Genomic DNA, 20,033 nt, shown 5'->3' on the forward strand with positions numbered 1-20,033 from the left:
AGATGCCTTCTCCAAGCTGCCAGAGAGGAACCAGGAAGCCAGCACAGATCTCTCTCAGTGCCCGGGCCCCAGATACCATGCATTTGGACTGGCATTGCCTTTGCCTACAGCTTATGTGCAAGGCTGAGCTTTGAGAGAGGCAAATTACAGGCTTTTGAAAATGAGATGACATGAATCACCTGTGGAGCATGGGCGCTCTTAAATGCAAGAAAAATAACAAGGTGTGGTCAGGAGAACATGCTAGCTTCTGGGCTCAGTCTCTCCCTGGGTCCTGCTGGCCCCTTGAGTCTCAGGTGAGTAGAATCAACTTTTCACCCTGAGCCTGGTGTTCTGGCACTCACTTAAAAAGTGTGTACTAAGCTGGGTGCTGGTGGCTCATGCCTGTAATCCTAGTCACCCTGGAGGCAGAGATCAGGAGGATTGCCATTGAAAGCCAGCTGCAGGCAAATAATTTGCCAGACCCAATCTTAAAAGTACCCAATACACACATACAGAGAGAGAGAGAGAGAGAGAGAGAGAGAGAGAGAAGAAGTGTATACTGAGCACCTGTTCTGTCCCAATCAGAGAGAGAGAGAGAGAGAGAAAAGAAGTGTATACTGAGCACCTGTTCTGTCCCAATCACACAGTGTTAGAGTGGTGTGCAACACGGGTTCCTGCTCCTTGGAAAGCAGTCCTGCAGATTCTCAGGGGAGGCAGGTGTGCACACTGCTGGTAACCACATAGGTGAGCCCAGGACAGGAGCTCCTACTCAGAGCCCTAAAGGGCAAGCCACAGCCAGCAAAACAAAGCAAGGCAGGAAAAGTGTTCCCGGAAGGGAGGGCATTTGGAAAGAACCGAGGTGAGAGCAGCAAGGAGCTATGCAGGCATGGAGGACAAGGAGGGGCCTTCGGCATAGGTGGGGAGGGGAGTGCCTTGGGGCCCCAGGGAGCTCAGGAGCCATCAGACTTCCTGCAGGTCTGCGGGGATGACAGGGTCCCTTAGAGCTACTGGAGGAAGGACATGTTTTGGAAAGCACTCCAGTCCTTTCCCATGACCGTTTGCAGTGCTGGCCTATGGCAGAACCTCAGCTGTGCCAGCCCCTTCCAAGCAACGTGGTTCACCCCATATGGTCTGCCAGGAGTGAAGGCCTTCCCCTGAGCAAGGAAGGTAGAAAGTGGTCTCAGAGCAGCAGCCTGGCCCAGAGCCCTGGCAGTCCTGTCTGCAAAGTGGGATAAATAGTTCTCACAACCTTCTATAGGCCTCCTGTGACAGGAGAGATGGCATCCAGAAAGCCCAGAACAGAACCAGGCAAATGGCAGAGGCTGACCACTCCAGATGGTCGCCTGGGGCCTGGGGACTTACACACCAGTCAGTGTAACTCTTCCCAGTGACCTAGAAACCAGGCTGAGGGCTTGGGGGAACCCAGAGCTCCCAGGAAATGAAGATGTCCTCCAACATCACACACACAGGTTCCCTCAGAGGCCCAACAGAGTCTCCTCCCCCCGCCTCAACTCTAGACCCTGGGGCCTACCTACAGGCCCCACAGTAAATGGAGTGGGGAAAGCACGGGAACCCAGCCCCACACCTCATTCCACACAAGGGCTGGTCATAGCACCCAGAGACATATCCTCACCTTTACCTTGAGGCTGGCAGGGCAGACCCCGGAAGCAACCGGAGAAGAGCAAGTGGAAAGGCAAGGGACAGATAAGAGCTGCCTACACTGTGAGCCACCAGCAGTCTGGCAGTGCTTACTGCAAAGAGCTGTGTGAACCCAGAGTCCCCTCCTGCCAGCACCTCCATCTGCTTCTGCATCCCCAGCACCTCCCCAGGGGACCACAGGGTGCTAAAAGCCTCTTAGAATGGGATGGGTTGGTGGCTCACGCCTGTAATCCTAGCTACTCAGGAGGCAGAGATCAGGAGGATCACGGTTCGAAGCCAGCCCCAAGCAACTAGCTCTCAAGACCCTATCTCGAAAGTACGCAACACAATAAAGGGCTAGTGGAGTGGCTTAAGTGGCAAAGCACCTGCCTGGCAAGCGTGAGGCTCTGAGTTCAAAACCCCAGTTTGGAAATGCGATCAGTCCTTATTCTCTGAATCTCACCAGTACCCCCACCTCTATCAGACTCCCCAAGGGACCGATGACACCTGCTCACAGGGGACCATTCTCACCCCTGTAGGCATCCCCTACAGGGATGGGGTGGGCTGCAAGGAGGGCTGGGGGCAGCTGAGGTTCCTGAGGGACCTCCAGGATTGCATTCAGCAGCACCCAGACCCCTGCCCATGCAAATTCCAGCCCCCAGGTACTCAAGGACCCCCAGGGTCTCCTGGCAACACTGAAGGGAGAGAAGACCACTGGACTGGCTCTGCCCCATTCTTCTTATTTTTATTAGGTATCCCCCCGTGATGCTGGGTATTGAACCCAGGGCCTCACACTTGCTAGGCAAGTCATCTACCACTAGAGCTACACCCCAGCCTCATGGCTCCTCCCCTTAAACAGCCTCGAGGCCTCATAAAGATGCTCGACTTCTTAGTCAGTAAAGTGGGCACAGCCCACCTGCCCAGCAGGGAAGCTGTAAAGATGGACTCTAGGATGGACATTAGATAGGACAGTCAGCTCTCATTAAATGTCTGCTGATATCCTCATCTAGAGCCCTGGGAGTATTTGTCAAGTGGGTAACTGAGCAGGTGCGCTGCAGAGAAGGCCCCTTGGAGGAAGGGCAGGGCTTTGGCTGGGCGCCCAGTACCCTTCCTGACATAGCAAAAGGTGGAAAACAGCAACAATGAAACACCCAGAGCCTGGCCCTGTTCTAAGCCTTCACAGCAGCCCTCTGAGGTAGCGCAGTCATTGCCTCATTTTATAGATGAGGTCTCTGAAGGGCAAACTGGCCTGGAGTGGCATGGCCAGACTGATGGACTCCACTCCAAGCTCCTAGTGACCATTTTAAGGATCGCTCAAGCTACCTTCTCCATCACCATGGGCTCAGAGACAAGGCCAGTGGCCTCCTGCCCTATCCAGCTCCACTCAGTCCATAGCTTGCCTGTCCCCACCCTCGCCTTGACCCCTGGAAGCCCCATCCCCCTGCCTGTCCCCACAGCCAGAGAAAGGAACAGCTGAATGCACAGCTCACACTGGGATCAGGGAGAGTCGGGGAACCAGACCCCTCCAAATGTACACCTAGGAAACTCTGAGCCTCCCTTCAGTCTTCCTGAGCAGCCCAGTGGCTGTGAGTGAGTTTGGAAACAGCTGCCTGGGGGCAAATTCCTGCTCTGCTACTCATGAGCTGGGCAACCTTCAATGAATGACTTCCTTGCCCTGGCCTCAGTGTTCTCATCTATACAGTGGGGTTAATAATACCTATTTCCTACCACCCCTGGGTTGCTGTAAGGACTAAACTGGGATGATGCATGAACAGCACATAACAGCAGGCACCCAAGAAATGTTCATTGAGTGACTACATGACCAGATGAAATCTTTCCATTTTTTATGTGCTTGGGTTTTGAATCTGTAGGGGCTGCCAGGGCAAGGCAGCAGAAGCTGTGACATCACACCAAGGATACCTACACAGGCCACAGAATGGTACCTGTATCCACCCAGCCCAGCCCACAGGGTATCTGCTGGACTTGAGGGCAGTCATAGATTCTAACTGCAAGGATGGCAAAGTGCAGGCACTGGTGCATCACCTGAATGAGGACGAAAATGGAAATGACAAGAAGCACAATCAGCCAACCAATCAGCCAGTTATCACCCCACACGGTCTCACACTACCCACAGGACCTCACAACCTCAGAGACAGCCAACTGCACACCCACAGTCACAGCCCAGAACCCCATGGAGTTCGGCACACACCCAGTCACATCCACAGTCATCAAAAAGCACCTCTCTCCACCTCACCCCCCTTTCCTTGTCCACACCTCATGCCATGCTTCCCCACACCTAGTCACGCACACTGGTGTCACGTCCAAGCCCACCGCCAGCAGACCCCAGCAACACACATAACCTGCATGCTGTTCCTCCTGTCCAGTCCCTTGTCCTCACACAGGAGGCCTCAGCATTGCAGGATTCCCCAAGGCCAGATAGACTGTGTGTCCCCTTGGGGACCTCCAGTAGTAGTTCCCACAGGCCTTGTATAGGGCTCGCCAAGCATGGCCCTGGGCCAGCCTGAGTTCGGGGTGCCTCAGGAACCTAGCCACAGTGCCAGGGCTGCCCAGGTCTATTTTCCAGATCATCACTTGGAGCTGTGGTAGGGACCTTGTCAATGGTGTTCTGTCATGCCGCAAGGAGTGTGTATAAAGCTTTGATATACCATTGCCCTTCCTAATGCTGTCCCCAACCTGGGGCTGGGCCACAGGGGACCCCGTATGCCCCACTCTGAGCCAGCCCTGAGAGATCCAGAAGAGAAAGTACAAAGCAGGAACACCCTGAGCCTCTGATACCAGCCGTTTGCCTGCCTGCCTAGTACATGGAGGATGCTAGAGGTAGATAAGAGCTCTGTCCTCTTCTGGTGCTCTTCTCCTCCCCACAGCCCAACTCAGGCTTTGAGTTCTGTACAGTCGCTAAGAACGGAGCATGTTTGAAGGTCAGCTAGGGATCAACCCTACACAGTGGGCCCTTGGGTATTGCAGCAGGTGGAGACAGCAGCCTTACAGCTCTGCCCATCCCACTGGTCCCAGTTGAGGCTGAGGATGAGCACGAGTGTTAACAGCCTAGAAACCACAGAAAGAAGGGAGAGTGAGAGGGAAGCCAGAAAAGAACTTCTTGAAGTCCAGCAGAGGCTTCATCCAGAGGTGGTAAGCCTAGGGGCAGAGTGCACAGCCTGCCCTCTGGGCCTAGCAGTGCAGGGCTCCAAGGGGCATCTTCAGTAAGACAGAGGCCACGAGGAAGAGAAGGGGAAAGAGCAGCAGGAAGACAGGATGGAGCACAGAGTGAGAAAATGGCAAAAGAAGCCTGACCACAGGATGCACAGAGGCTGTGTGGCCCCTTGGAGGGACACTCAGTCCAGGACAGGGCTGCAGTGCCTGCCTCACTGCCCCTCTCAGTCATGGTGCACAGCAAGCCACATCCCACAGAGACACACACTGGCATGGGGCAGCAGAGAGCCAATCAGGAGCTACGCCTGCCTTCCCACTGGCTCATGACTCCTGAACTGAGAAACCCCATGAACTGAGTGAGGCACAAGCAGGGAGTGGACACTAGCAGGGAATGAGCCCATCCTGGGGCTACTGCTGGACCTACAGGGCCAGCCCCAGGAGGGGCCCCACAGATGCCCCATATCCAAAGAGCAGGGGCTTCTCTGATCACTCTCATACTGCCCTCCTGGCTTCAGGCCTGCATAACAATACCAGGGCAGAGCAAGGCAGACCAGACAGAGGGAATAGAGCTGCAGGCAGTGGGCCAGCCCAGGCAGTGTGGAGTACAGCTGGGTCATGACTTACACCCCAAAAGGGCCAGGTCAGAACTGTCATGATGGCACTTTCTTATCCCTGTGAACTTGAAAATCGTTTCATGGCTTCACAGATCAACAAATTCACCCCTCAGGAGGAGAGCCCAGCAGAGCAGTAAACTCTCTGGCCTAGGCAGAAAATGAGAATACCTCCTGCCCCAGCTGGCAGGATGAATTGAGATATGGTCGTGGAGCTGTCAGTTTCCCCATTACCTTAATGGGGTTAGATAACCCTTAAAGTCCCACACATTCAAATGTCCTGAGATTTTCTGGGAAGACCACACAGGATGGGATACAGACCCTGGGACAGAGCTGTAAGTCTATCAGTGAAGCAAGTGGACTCCAACGCTAAGGGTTCCTGAACTGGCTAGGTGACCTCAGGCATGCACCTGAACTCCCTCAGCCCCAGTTCCTAACCTTTGGAAAATGAAGATGTGTGATTCAGGCACTGTGTGGGTGACAGGACTGAATAGGTCTGTAAGTCACACTTCGAGGTGACAGCTGAGCTGTTGTCAGTACTGACACCATCACCTCTACTACTTCTCGCCAGTTCAAACCCTCCAAGGGAAAGAAGGATCATCAGCCTACTCCTGGCTTGGTCTGCTTACCTCCTATTCCAAGATCTGAAGCTCCTTCTGGGTCACAGTCACCCACATTAGTAGCCAAAGGTGAGCACAGAGATCAGGGGGCTTCACCTTCCAGGTTGTACACTTCTTTCCAGGGATGGGGCTTAGTCAGCACTTTCAAATGCTAATAGATGCGGCCTTGGTGAAACAGAATCAGTCTTGGGACTAGAAGGGTAAACAAATGTGTAATTCATGAATTTGCTAATTGTCCTTCATTTTGATCTTCTGCCATCTCTCCTAGCTTGTGAGTGACATACATCTCATGGCAAGGACTCAGTGCCGGGAGCGAGCCGTGGGGGCTGCTGGCGTCGAAACTGGACACCTGGACCAACCCTCCTCCCAGCTGTCCACCTCCAGCCTCGCCCCACCACCCCAGACAGCACATGAGGCAGGATGCCCGTGGCGCTCAATCTTTTATTTTCTTAAACTGTACACAAACGTAAAATACTTTAACAGCCAGTCTATGGGGAAATTGTTTGGTTTTAAATTATTATGAAACAGAACCTAAGGGGAGCTTTATTAAATAAACATAAAGATGAGGATTTAAGGATACACACCTGCATTCTACCATAGTCATTTTTACTCTACCTTCTGGGTGTGTAAGGATAGAAAAGACATCAAAATGAATAAACAAAATCCATTTATACCCTGAAATATTGGCAGGCCACTCACGGGACTGTTCAAAACGTCCACCTCATAGAAGATGGCCTCACCATCTAATAAAAATTAAAACTGATCTGTTGGCCTCTTTGGTTCCAAAATTATGTATAATACATTTAACTGTATTCTTTTTTTTTTTTTTGCTGCTATAAAAATAACTTCTTTTTTTCAAATGGCAGTTTCTGACTAATCATGCAACTAAATCAGTGCAAACATTAAAAGCAATCATTCGCTTAAAAAAGAAGCAAAGGATTTCATTTCAAGTATAAAAAATATAAAAAGAGTCGTACGAGTCCAGTTTCACCTAGTGTGGGTCAACCCTTTAAATTGCATAGTTCACGGCACTTGGACATCTAGAGGGAGAGCTAATTCAGTGCTCATCCCAGGGCCACTTCTGGACACACGCAGACTGGCAAGTGCTATATCATGTGCGTTCAGGCAGCTCTACAAGTGCTATGCAGAGTGGGTGAGCAGGCAGGCGGTGAGTGGGCAGGGGCCGTGTCCATGGCGGGCCTAGTGGCCATGGCCTACCCACATAAGCGACTTCTGCAAAGCAGCTGAAAGCCTTCCCCACCTCTCCAAGACCAGCTAAATGGCTCCCCTCCCTCACACTCCACTGGGGGACTCCCCCCAACCAAGCATTTCCAGAACCCCTCCATTTCTTCCTCCAGACTCATCCTCTTGCCTAGTGGTCATCCCACCCCTCCCCTAACCAGCCTTAGAGGAATGTCCCCAGCAAAGGGCACCAATTGCAACGTTTTTTCCTCTCATTTAACAATTCAGATTTCCACTTAAAAGGTCATACCTGATAGAAAAGTCTCTTTTTCAGTTCTACAACTGGCACAAATGACCTGTCAACTGTTGGAGATCAGTTAAAGCATCAAATTAAGACCCCTCTCCTCTCCCTTCCCTCCTACTCCACAAACACACACATACACACACACACAGAGTCATGTCAGAGATCCAGGTGACAAACAGTCAAACCGTCATTGTCCCACTCCACAGTCTCTGACAGGTCAAGTCCCTCCTGGGTATAGCTTTCCCTCTTCAAGGGCAGGTAAGCACAGCTTCCCGCCTTGCAACACGGAGAATGCCAGGTGGGGTGCCAGTGCACACACTGTGCCAGGAGCTGCTGCAGAGGTCTGGTGCAAGCCAGGGGACATCCAGCCCTCCGCCTGCCAGCACTCCCCACCCTGCTTTTCCTCTCAGTGGTGCTCTCTCTCTCTTCCTCTCTCTCAGTGTCTCTGTCTTTGTGCTTTTATGTGTGCTCAGAAGGCGCGATTCAGAGTGGCCGGGCCAGCTGGTGGGAATGGTGGCTGCTCACCCCGTTCTCTCTGAGTGACAAGCATTAGTAGCTAAGCTGCCATTTGTCACCCCAACTATTTGCTGGTGTCCCAGAGGCTTCTGTGTGGGTGGCAGGATGCGTCTGGCTGTGCGTGTCTACGTGTGCATTTGAGTCTCTCATGTCACTTGAGGGTTCTCCCTCTGGTTTTGACTGGTTGCTCTAGGAAGGAGTAGAAAATTTTTTCAAGCCTCACCCTGGCACTCTGCAGCCCCATGGGAGGACGACACTCAGCCCACCTTCACCTCCTCTTCCTGCAGGGGCAGGAAGAAGCCCACCGGGCCTGACCTCCGCCACTGCTGCCACGCCCCGCCGGCCACTGTCAGGCGCAGCCGCACTCCTCCACGATCATGTTGGGCACATCCCGCTTGACGATGTTGTACTCGTCGTCGAAGTAGAGCATGGACATGGAGCTCAGCTTGGTGGGGATGCAGCACGAGTTCACGGGCCCGGGGTTGAGGCCACGCATGCGGTACTGGTTCACCACAGCCGTGTGGAAGGAAGAGGCTGAGCCAGGGACCCCCGCCAGGTAGGCCGGGCAGCTGCCCTCGCAGTAGTTCCCATAGTAGCCGGTGGGTGCAATGATCCAGTCGTTCCAGCCGATGAGCCGGAAGTCGATGAAGAACTGTTGCCTGCAGCAGAGGCTGGTCCTACCATCGCACTCCAGACCCCTCTTGCGGATGCGATGCCTGCTGTCACCAAGGCGGGCCTGCACCACCACGAAGGGCCGGTGGGACTCCTCACCCGGGTCCACGAACACTGGCACCACGGCCAGCTCCTGGCAGCTGTCGCACTGCACGTCCAGGTTGAGGCGCCGCTCACCGCGCTCAAACAGGGCCTGGATGGCCTCAGTGAGTGGGAAGGTGTGCCAGCCACTGCGCTTCAGGTCCACCTTCTTCTCCACCATGTTCCACCTGTCACCATGGCCCTGCTCTTGGAAGTACACCTTAACCCGCACCTTCCGCCGGCTGCCCTTGTCCAGGACGTAAGGCAGGAGCTTCAGGTATAGCCATAGGCTGGCCTGCACCACAAACAGGTTCTGGTTGCCTTCATTGGAGACGAAGAAGTACAGGCGGACCCGGGAGGAGGCGAGGCCATCTGCAGAGAAGGGGAAGAACAGGCAGAGTTAATTCCAGGAGAACACGAGGCCACGGGGAAATGGACTCTGCTGCCTGATTCTGGAATGCACACTTGCCACAGCTGGAAAACGTTACTGACCAGAAAAACCGTTCCTGGGACCGGGGCCTGGGCCTCTGCCGGTAACCTGGGAGAGGCAAGGAGAATCACTTCTCATTGAGAAATCAGGACCAGGGTGGAGCTGGAGGGTCCAGGCCTATAAAATCCTGCCTCACCTCTCCCAGGCCAGGGCTCCCTGGAGACAGCCTGTCAGGCCTCAAAGCTCAACAGAGCAACTTGTCAGAAGGCCAAGGTCTTAACAAGTTGTTATGGGTATCTGTGAAATCTGGAAAACAAAACCAGAATCGCAATCACAGGAAGGATTTTTGGGTGGGTTGTTTTAAGTAGAGGATTTTTTTTTTTTTTTTTTGGTTAACTTAGGGCATTGCAAAATCCAGCTGAGCCACCTACCGCCTCTTTCCAGTGTTTACCTAAGCATGATCTGATCCAACCCCCAGTGGAACCTCCACAGCAAACAAGCAAACTCTGCTCAGATTTCTGACACAGGAACGTGTGCTTTGCAGGCTGCAAAGTGCAGCCCTTGTTTCTGAGTAGTTCCAAGGGACAGGACATTCAGCCTTGAAACTTGAGGTCCAGTCCTTTGACAAGACCCCAGCTCCCGTTCACAGCACATTCAAAATCTCCAAGGAAAAGGGAGAATGGTTTGTTAGTTTTCTCAGTAGTTCAGCAAGAAGAGTGGCTATGCTAGCCAAGAGAGGATGCCCCTCTCACTACATTTCAGTGACCCCTTCCTCTGACAATCTCTACTAATTTTTTTTTCTTTCTTTCTTTCAGGAATACGGCAGCTGTATGGACATGTTTGGTTATATCAAACCTCACACCATGCCCCCCAGTCCCCTCCTCAGGCCTCGCTTGGCTCCTCTAATAACACTGACATTTGACTTTGAAATGGGGGAAACTGCAGCCTTAAAAGCTGGTCTTGGATGAGCTGCCTGTGACCTGAATCTGTTATTTATAAGTCAAAGCGCTGGCTCCGTGAAACGGACCAGAAATATAACAGCCCCCGCTGTCATTTTGTGCCACTGGGACCAAAAGGCCTCCTCAACCTTCCAGAGTCACATTTCTACCCTGGGCCCCAGAGCACCTTTTAATCCAAGCCCTCTAATTGCATGTCGAGCTTTCCCTGACTCCAGCGGACAGCTAAAACAGCAATGCATTTCTTTCTAAGCACAAACCAGCCCTGATTGTCTCTGCTTTTCTCCACACCCGGCCATGCAAAACTTTTCATCCCTTTTCATCCCCAGGCGGCACCAGCACCGTCTGCCTGCTGCCTGGGGGAGCGTGATGTCGCGGGGGGAGCATTTGCAGCCAGGGGCACAACTGATCTCTCCTCCTCCCAGGCTCTCTGCTTACCCCCCACTCTGACTGCACTGGGGCTTCCCCCTCTGCGACCTTCTCTGCAGTCCCCTCTGCACAAATGGGGCCGGGCTCCAGGCACAAAAGCCAGCCTGGCTCATTCAAGTCCTGAAAAGGACAGCGGAGTCTAAAGCACTTGCAGTATTTCAGCGCGGGTACATTTTCCTTTTTTCTTTTTAAAACTTCCCAAAGATTTTTCTCTCCCTAATTTTTATATTTAGGCAGAGGAAGAGATTTGCAACGTGGGACCAGGGGGAAAATTCCAGAAAGGACTCCTACTCTTTGTTAACTATGAACTCTGCGGCTCTGGGACTGGAGAGCTGCCGCTGCTGCCAGGCAAGCCGAAAGGCACCCGAGCTGTCCCTGAGCCGTGTCTTTGCGTAAATGATGGACCTGTTGAGAAGCTGCCTTCCGCCCGAATCTGGTGCCCACACAATCGGAAGAGAGGTTGCCTAGCTCTCCCCAGCGAGGCTTCAGCAATCCTGGCAAGCCCACGCCGCCCGCCCGGCGATGCAAGCGGCCCCGGGGGCCTCTCACGCAGGCACACACACACACACACTCAGTCTCTCTCTCTCTCTCTCTCTCTCTCTCTCTCTCTCTCTCTCTCTCTCTCTCTCTCTCTCTCTCTCAAACACACACTCCTCCGGCCCACGTATATCAACAAGCACACACATCTCCATCCACACTGTTAAGCCTACACTCCGATCGTGGGAAACAAAAACATTAAGCAATCACCAAGCAAGTGCCCACAGAGCCAGGGCCGCGCGCATCTGCCGGGAGGGGGACGCGCGCCCAGAGGTGCTGGGGCCCGATTCCGGGAGCGGGGAGTGGGGGGGGGCCGGGCAGGGCGCTCGGCGGCGGTGGAGACAAGGGAGCAGGAAGGTCCGTGGCCTGAGGAGGACGAATGCAACCCTGCGGCGCGTGCAGGACCACAGCAGCACGGTCCGGCCGGGAGTCTAGGTTGCCCCCGGGGCGCGCGGGCTGCTGCAGCGATGGCAGCCGGAGCTGGCAAGGAGAGAGAGGGAGGGAGGGAGGGAGCGCGGGCCGCGGCAAGCAGCCCCAAGGCCGGACCCACCTGTCTCCGCAAAGCTGATGATTTCGGAAACGCGCTCCTGGCCGTCGGCGCCCGGGCTAGCATGGCCGTCGAGGTGCGGGATCTCCACGCGACCGTCCTCGCGCACCTTACCCGCGTGCAGCTTGCGCAGGGCCGTGACCATGGCGGCCTTGGGCACTGCGTGCGTGATGTTGGGCCGGCCCCGCAACTGCAGCCGGTTCAAGATGTGCCGCTTCACAGCCTCCAGGAAGTCTCCGTCCACCCGACCCAGCTCCTCCGGCCGCCGGAAGCCGCCGCACGACGTACAGGTGTCCTGAGAGCCGCCCGGGGCTCCGGGCGGCGGGGGTGGCGGCGGCGCAGCGGGCGACGGCGGGGGCGTGGGGGAGCCCCAGGCTTCGGGCCCCAGCCAGCCGGCCGCCAGGAGCAGAAGGCAGGCGGCCCCCAACGCCCGACCGGGCAGCCCGTCCATGGTGCGCCGCTGGCGACGAGGGCGCCCGCCGCGAGGCGAGGCGAGGCGAGCTCAGGGCCGGGCTCCGGGCTTCGGGCGCACCGCCCCGCCCCGCCCCCGCCCGCGCCGCCCGGGCCTCCGCCCGCCCGCCCGCCTGCCGGGAGGGCCGCCGCCGGCTCGCAGGGGGAGGGGGCCGGCCGGGCCGCGGGGGTTCCCGCGCGGCTGAGAAGGGGCGCCGCGGAGGCCGGAGGGTCAGTGGCGCGCGGGCGTCGCGGGGTGCCTCGGCATCTGCAGCCTTCTGCCCATCCTCTCCGCGTCGGGGCCCCGCAGCCCCCGCTCGGGTGAAGCGAAAGCAGCGGCAGCGGAGGCTCGGCCGCCGGGCTGGGAAGGTGGCGAAAGAGCCGGTGGACGCAACTTGGTTGAGACGGAAGCCAAGGTGCCGGAGCCCCCGGAGAGGAGCCGGCGCGGCGCGGCGCTGCGGCGGGAGCTGCGGCGGGGCCCCGCGCTCGCACCTGAGCGCCTCGCCCTCGCTGCCTTGCGCCGGGGAAGGGCCGCCGCCACCGGCGACGGGCAGGTCGTCCCCGCTGCGGGCCGGCGGGCGGCGGCGCGGAGCGAGCGCGGTGCCGGGGAGCGCCGCCGCGCGGGCCCGCTCACGGGAAGCGCCGAGCCCTCGGCCGCGGGCCCTGCAGTCCTCTGGGCGCGTCACACGGCAAAGTTGTCTCCAGGCTCCCGGGGCACCGCATCCACGGGCGGGCGGGCCGGCCGCGGCGCGCTTCTCCGGGGCCTCCGCTCCGCCCGCCTCCTCGCTGCCTCCCTCCCTCCGCCTGCCTGCGCTGGCCGGTCGGGCGCGGGGCGCCGGCCGAGGAGGACGAGGCGGAGGCAGGGCCCTTCTCGTCCCTGTGTCTTCTGGCTGCCGCCGCGGCGGCGATGTCGGCTCGAGCGCCTAAAAGTGTCTGGGCGTCCCCGGGAGCGGGTGCCCTCGCTCGCGCTCGCACTGGCACACGCCGCAGGACCGGGAGAGAGCGGGCGGCGGCGGCGGCGTCCCTGCGCCCGGCCGCGGCACGGAGTGCTGAGCACGCCGAGGAGGAGTTCTTCGCTTTGCCCTCTCTTCTTTGACACTCCGTGTTTTTCCTCCCGAGGGTAAAAAAGCCGCACAATCTCCGTATGTGCGCGCGCCTTGAGATAGACGTTGGCAGAAAAAAGGGGGGGAGTGTCGTCCTGGCCGTGCGGGAGGAGACGGTCCGCGCCTCCCCACTCCGGCTTCCCGGGGGCGGAGGGGGAGGCGGAATCTGTTCAGGTTGGTGCTGCCCGCTCCCCCGCCCACCCCCGCTTCCCTCGGCTTTTTTCCTCTCTGTCTTCTCCAGGAGAGGCAGTCAGCCGTCGCCCTCCTCCCGTCCCCCCCGCAGCGGGCAGTGCAGGCCACTTTTGCTACCTCGAAACTTTCCCGCCACGCGCGTGCCCCGGACCCTCGTCCTGCTGGGCAGCGAACGGCACCGACGGGCTGTAGGCGCAGGATCCGGCTGCTTGCCCTCGCCTGACGTCCCTTCTCCCTGGCGGCAAAGGTCCTGTCCTTGTCCCAGCTGCCACCCTCCCCGACCAGGACAGGGGCCTCGTTGCCCTCTCCCCCCACCACCACCCTTCCCCCGACCCTCTTGGGGCGATCGCTCCTTTGCGTACTGGCCTTGTTAGGTCGGGGGCGCGGGGGGGGGGAAGGGGCGGCGCGGCCTCTGACGCAGCGGGCCACTCCGGGGCTGCAGTGCTCTCTCCGAGTGCCCAAGCCAAGCCTCCGTCGCACTGGGCAAGGCATGGTCCCTGCCTGGGGCTGGAGGACAGGGTAGGCGGCCGCCGATGGAGGCATAACCCAGTTTCTGGCTCTGGTAGAGCGGGCCCCAGGAACGCCTGGATTATTCTGGAGAACCACAGTGTAGGCCCGGAGGTCTCTGACTCCAGGGATGGCAGAGCTGGCGGGGTCTCCAGCTCTCCATTCCCGCCTTGGCACACTTGACCTCAGTCAATCCTGGGTTTCAGTCCGGGCTAAAACACTACCAGCTTTGTAAAAGTGACCTTGTACAGAGTCCTATCTTCTCCACTCTATCTCCTCATCTGTAAAGAGGGTACCATGACACCTATATTACACTGGATGGCTGGGAGGTGCAAACGAGGTGACTAGGGCAAGCTCCTCACAGAACCCAAGAAAAGATGGTTCCAGGGCGCCCTTCCCTGGCCACCAGACAAGAAACTGCACATAGAAATGATTTCCAGCTCTGTCCAGAATTCCAAGTGCAACGGTTCCTTCTGTCCCTCTTTGCACCCCCCACCGGGAATCTGGGGTAACAGATAATGCCCAGAGGGCACAGCCCCCAGGACTAGGAACACAGCCTTGCTCCCTGGGACCCCCTACCCCCAACATGGGCTCACATGGCAGCAGGCAGGACCTGGAGGGAGCAATGGGCTGGGAGGACATTCTGGCTTTCTTCAGATGTTGTGTGTGGAGGAACCCCCAACTACCAGGCCAAAGTGGACTCCAGCTGGGTTCTTCCCCCATCCTGCCCTATCCCCACCGCAGACCTCTCAGGCCAGCCCTGCGCTGTGGCATTCCACCAGGACAGCAACCCCATGGAGTCCTGCAAGTCTGGAGGCAGAGCGCCCCCTCCCTCCCAGTCAGAGGAACCGACCAAAAGTCTATTGAGCAAAACTAGGGTGAAACTCAAAAGTCAGAAGTATCCGCCCAAGAGGATGCTGGAGATAGCAGCCCTTCTGCCTTCTAAGGACGTCAAGAACCCATTCTCTGCTGCTTTCACCCATGTCCACCCCACCCGTGCTCTGTCAGGAGCCTATGATCCTGGACAGGAGGAGATGCCGCTGCCTCTGGGACAGCCTGGGCCACCAAATCCTGCAAGATGATCCCGAGCCTCGCTGGCCCACCTTGGTGGTTTTGTTTGCATCTTCTCACCAGGCCCACACACTCTGGCCCTCTGGCTTCCTCCACCCCTACTGCTTGCCAAACTTATCCTCAATTTTTAGAACCCAGCCCAGTCTCTCCTTGGTGAAGCTCTCCCTGGCCTTCTGTCCAAAGTTGCGATTTGCCTGGTTAGGCCCCTGTGCTCAGTGCCTGCCTGTCTTATCACCTGTCCATTTCCAGCACAGGCACCAGGCTTCATGGGCCCTTGTCTGGTGCAAAACCTGACAGATGATTAGAGAGAGCTTACTGAAGAAATGATTGATTGAATGAATGAATGAGAGAAGTCATGAAGACCTGCCATGCCCTAGCACAAGTCCTGGAGGCCATTCATGGCCTACCCAGCTTTTTTCGCTGGCCTCACCTGGGCTAGACAGGGCTGAGAGAAGAGAAGGAGAATAGGTTTGGGCTCCCGACCTTGAGAGAGATGCAGCATTCTACCCATTGACTTGGCACCAGGAAGAGATAAAAGCCATCATGTTCTGGCTAGTGGGAAGAGAGAGGGTCCTCACTTTGCTCTCCTGGTGGAGGAGCTGTCAGCCCTGCTGTCAGTCATCTGCTGGGAGGGAACTGGGTCAAGCGGTAGTCAGAAACCATCTGCTTGAGAAGCTGGGATTATCCCGCCCTCTGCTGATCCCCCAGCCCACAGGAGCCAAGGGTGTAAATTGAGTTCTTCCAGATCACCTTGTACTGAGGGGGAGGGGGTTTACCATACCCTCCTGAAGACAAAGACCTGTTCCTGTTGCTTCATAGCCTCACTTAGCACTGGGACTAGTTCTTGTGCTGCTTGTCCCAGCCTTCAATCTTGGCCAGGGATGTGACTGCACCTGTCAGTTTTGAATACAATAACGTACATCAGTGCCTAGCCAACGCCCTCCATGTGGGCTGCACAACCAAACCACCCCCATGAAGATGCTGGCTCCCTGCCGGTATCCACCAACTCAGGCCCAATGAGAATGCAAGAAGGAAACACGATGTTGGGGTAGATTTGGGCACACAGAAGATGAAAGAGGCAGCGGTGTCCCGGGAGCTCTCACACCAGTTTCTGTTTTGTTTTTGCATAGCCTGTTGCTAAGGGTCAATTTGTGGCTGATGAAAATGTCAAGCAAATCATGAAAGGGAGCTTTAGGGATCATTTGCAAAAGAATTGAGAACCCAGGTGTAGTTGTTGCCCACACGGCCCCTGCAGGGTGTGGAGTAAGGCTGGGAAAAGGTTTGGGTAGAATTGGGCTCAGAGACCTGGCAATCACTTTTCCAATGCTGGTCAAGAAGACACTTGCCAATTGTCACCATCCTAACCGCGGTTCTCCACAACAGCTTAATGTCTACATGAAAGGAACTGCACGTCAGCCCAGGGCTCAGGAGATGGGCTGCCCAGGCCTGGAGCCAGGTACAAACGAGGACCCAGCAGAGGGGGTCTCTGAGGAACAAGGGACCAAGGCCCATGGAACACCCCAAGCCACCTCATGCCTTTGGAGTCAGAGACAAGAGCTGATGAGAGAGTGGGCATGAGAGGGATCTTTCTCACCAGGACAGCTGAGCAGCTCCCATCTCCCAATGGTCCCCTGCAGCTTTCTACAGCTTGGGTCCCCTGTGCTGTAGGACCATGATCTACTATGCTATTCCTCTATAGCTGCCCAGTGCAGTCAATCAGTGCCTGACTTAATGAGTGCTTTGCTTCATCGCATAAGACAGATGAAGAAACTTAAGGGTCCATGTGGGGCTTGGTCAATACCCTGAAAGTCCTTCATTGGCCTGGGCCTCCAACACAATCCCTGTTCCGGTAGGCCGCCATGTGCGTGCTCCCATCCTCTATCCAGGCATAAACATGTGGCCACAGTTGGTACCTCATACTTTCTATGCCCCCAGTCTGTTGTCTAATCAAGCTTTAACAGAGCCACTTCAGGAGACTTCTTTGCAGTGTTACTTTTGCATGACTTCCTCAGCTCCCAATCCCTGAGACCTGTCATTTGTTATCAAGAACCATACAAAGCCCCACTCTTAGTGAAAGCACCAACAGGGAAGGAGCTGGCTTGAGAGGACCCTCCTCTGCTTCACCCAGCTGACTGGGGACTATGAGAGAGTAGGATTTAACACGTTTTCAACACTCAGGAAATATTTCAACAGCAGGTCCCTGGGGATGGCTGTCCAAGTTAGTATATTTTCTAGAAAAAAAAATACAGGCGCTAAATACGGCAGTTGGTGAGTGGCCCACTTCAAATTGCTAATCACAAACTATTTCTAGCACATAATTCCTTCCTATTCATTCAACATGATGAACTAGTTGCTGGGAATCTAGCAATGGATAAGTCATAATCCCTGACCACCCTGCCCCATCCAATGGGGAGACCAACACATAAACTTGCCTCAGTTCCAGGAGATACTGAGATGAAGCAGAACGAACAACATCTGCCAGAAGTCTCAGCATGACAGGATTTGAGAGGGAAGGTAGTCAAGGACAGCAGTCTACACCATGTACCGAATTACAATAGGGTCTAGGTGAGGACCCAAGTCCAGCTAGCTAAGCTAGAGAAGGGCCAGAAGGCCTTGTCAGCCCAGAAAGGGCTAATAAGGCCAAGAGGATATGGGAACCCTTAAAGGAGTGTTTTGGGGGTACATCGGCAGCATTGTAGTGGCTGAGAGACCTCACCAATTGGGGAGGAGATGAGGGCCAGAGGAAAGGGTGGCAAAGAGGACTGAAAAGGAAGATGTGGAAGGATTGGACCCCTTGCCTCAGGGCCCAGACTGGGCATGCAGGGGAGGCGTGAGGGCTGAGCACGAATTGTCCCAGGCCTCTCCACATGCATTTCTCCAGTAGGGGTTCCTACGGACAGCCCCCACACACCCATGCGGCCAGGGACCCAGTGAGCTGGTATTCCACAACTGACAAAGGGAAAGTGGGGCATTTCTAAGACTGCTTTGAGCCACAAACCCAACTGTGTCCACTTTGCAAATCCTGGGGTCCAAGTACCTTTGGGATCTCTTCCCTGAAGGATGAGATATGACCGATCTGTCCAATGAGGAGAGAGAAGGAGAGAAGAGGGAAAAGAGAGGAAGAAGGAGGAGGAGGAGGAGAAGAAGAACGTGAGGCGGTCTAACATAGCATTTCTTAGGTTCTAAGGGGTGAGAAGGACAACACAGAAATCAAGGAAATTGTGCTTGTACACACACACCTTTTTCACTTTAAACTGAACCAATAAACTCATTAGTCCAGATGTGAATATGAGAGTTGAGGAGGTCTGTTTCCAAGTCACCCACACACACCATAGATATGTGTCCTCCCCATTTACCTAACTCATTACCTGGGATGCTACTACCAAAAATAGCTCAAGAGTGACCCAGCCTCACACAGCTCCTTCCCACTCCTGATGGAAGAGCCCATTTTAATTTTTAGTCACTAAATCCGGAGGCTTCCATAGAAGGGACGGGAGGGGACCTGTGAGAATGGAGAAATATCCTAGAGTCATTAGCAGTTTGATCTCCCTAGCCCAGCCTCTTCATTGCCTCCGAAAGCTGAGTTGTCAAGTCCTCTCCACTTTCAGCCCTTCTCCTGGGCTGGCACCCTCCTTCCCCTGTCTTTCCTCTTTCTTCCCATCCCCCTCAAGTCAGGTGCTAACTAGGGAAGATTTCCTCACACTTCGCCTTGGTCCAGTGCATTCAGTTCTCCCTGTGACTTCCCTTTCCCACACATTAGATTATGTGTGGAAACACTGGAGAGAAAGAAAAAAATGAAAAGGGAAGGATCTGATTTTTGTTTGATGGTTAAATGTATTTCTATCTAATTAAGAGCTCTCACTGTGAAGGGCCACAGTGTTGTAGTTCTGGCCTATTGAAAGACAAACATGTATTGCAGTAAAGTAGTTCCAGAGTCAGGGGGCATTGGTGCCCCCAACAGAGCTGTGAGCCGAGCCCAAGTTAGTTCACTGCATCCTCAGCGTCCCACCTGGCCTCAGGGCCTGACCGCCCAGAGACTTTCCACTCATGCCAGGGATTTGAAGATTTACCCTTCTCCACCTTTCCAGAGGAAGAAGAGAGAGGGAGAGAGGGGAGAAGATGATGGACAGCAAAGGGGCAGCAAGCATCTTTAAAATAAAAAATTGCAAAACATTAAACTCTCATTTAACTTTCCTGTCCTTGGTCTATTTAATGTTTCTCATACCCCGCAGCTTCCTACGATCAGACCCAACAGCACAGAGAAGGGACTTAGCTAACTCTAAAAAGAAGAGGTTGCTGGTGACTTAGTTTTCATTGGGGATACAGCACTGAACCACCTCAACCAGCATTCACGCTCCCTCTCATAATGGGCTGGAAGAGCACCTGCCTAATAAGCATAAGGCCCTGAGTTCAAAACCCAGTGCTGACAAAAAAATTTTTTTTTAAAAAGAGGCCCTGGCACTGTGGGAGAGAATGGAGAGAAGAGGCGGGGGGGCAAGGGGAGGACAAAGGGGTTGGAGGAGGACTTCCTGAGTGAGCTGAGGGTTTCAGTGACCCTGGAGGAGGCCCAGCTCAGTCAGTCAGGGTCGGGGAGGAGTGTCTGGTGGGACCTCTCAGACAGCAGACTCCTTATGAGTGGAGAGGGGTCATGGTGACTTTGCAGACCTCCCACCAAACTCAGCAGCTACCTGAGATCTGCTGTGGCACAAGAGGAGAAGGTCCTGCTATTTAAGGTTTTCCACCCCGTGCAGACAAACTCCATGTCGAATGATTCAAGGTCACTCAAAGCTGAAGTGGGAGGGTACCCAGTTAGGGAGCAGGAGGAAAAGGGAGCCAGGGAAAAAGAAGGACAGTGAGGGAGATGGGAGGGAAGCCAGGCAGGGTGGTGTCCCACAGCCAGAGTAGACTCAGGCAGGAACAGGGCCCAGAGCACAAGGTGCAGCAGCTCCTGAAAGAGCTCCAGAAGGTTCCTGCAGGTGGCCACAGAGGGCAGGACTGGATGGTTTCTGAACTAACACCCTCACCAGGGACAGGGAA

General features: G+C 55.5%; 1 protein-coding gene across 1 annotated transcript; it reads right to left on the reverse strand.

The window, feature by feature from the left end:
* Positions 1–6,447: 6,447 nt before the first annotated feature.
* Inhbb (inhibin subunit beta B) lies at positions 6,448–12,124 on the reverse strand. Its single transcript, XM_020175364.2, has 2 exons — positions 11,677–12,124; positions 6,448–9,146 (listed from the first exon to the last, which is right to left on the reverse strand). Exons 1-2 carry the CDS (start codon positions 12,122–12,124, stop codon positions 8,371–8,373), a joined length of 1,224 nt encoding a protein of 407 aa, XP_020030953.2. The 3' UTR covers positions 6,448–8,370.
* Positions 12,125–20,033: the final 7,909 nt, after the last annotated feature.

The sequence above is a fragment of the Castor canadensis genome, chromosome 4 (assembly GCF_047511655.1).
Source record: "Castor canadensis chromosome 4, mCasCan1.hap1v2, whole genome shotgun sequence".
NCBI classification, from domain to species: domain Eukaryota; kingdom Metazoa; phylum Chordata; class Mammalia; order Rodentia; family Castoridae; genus Castor; species Castor canadensis.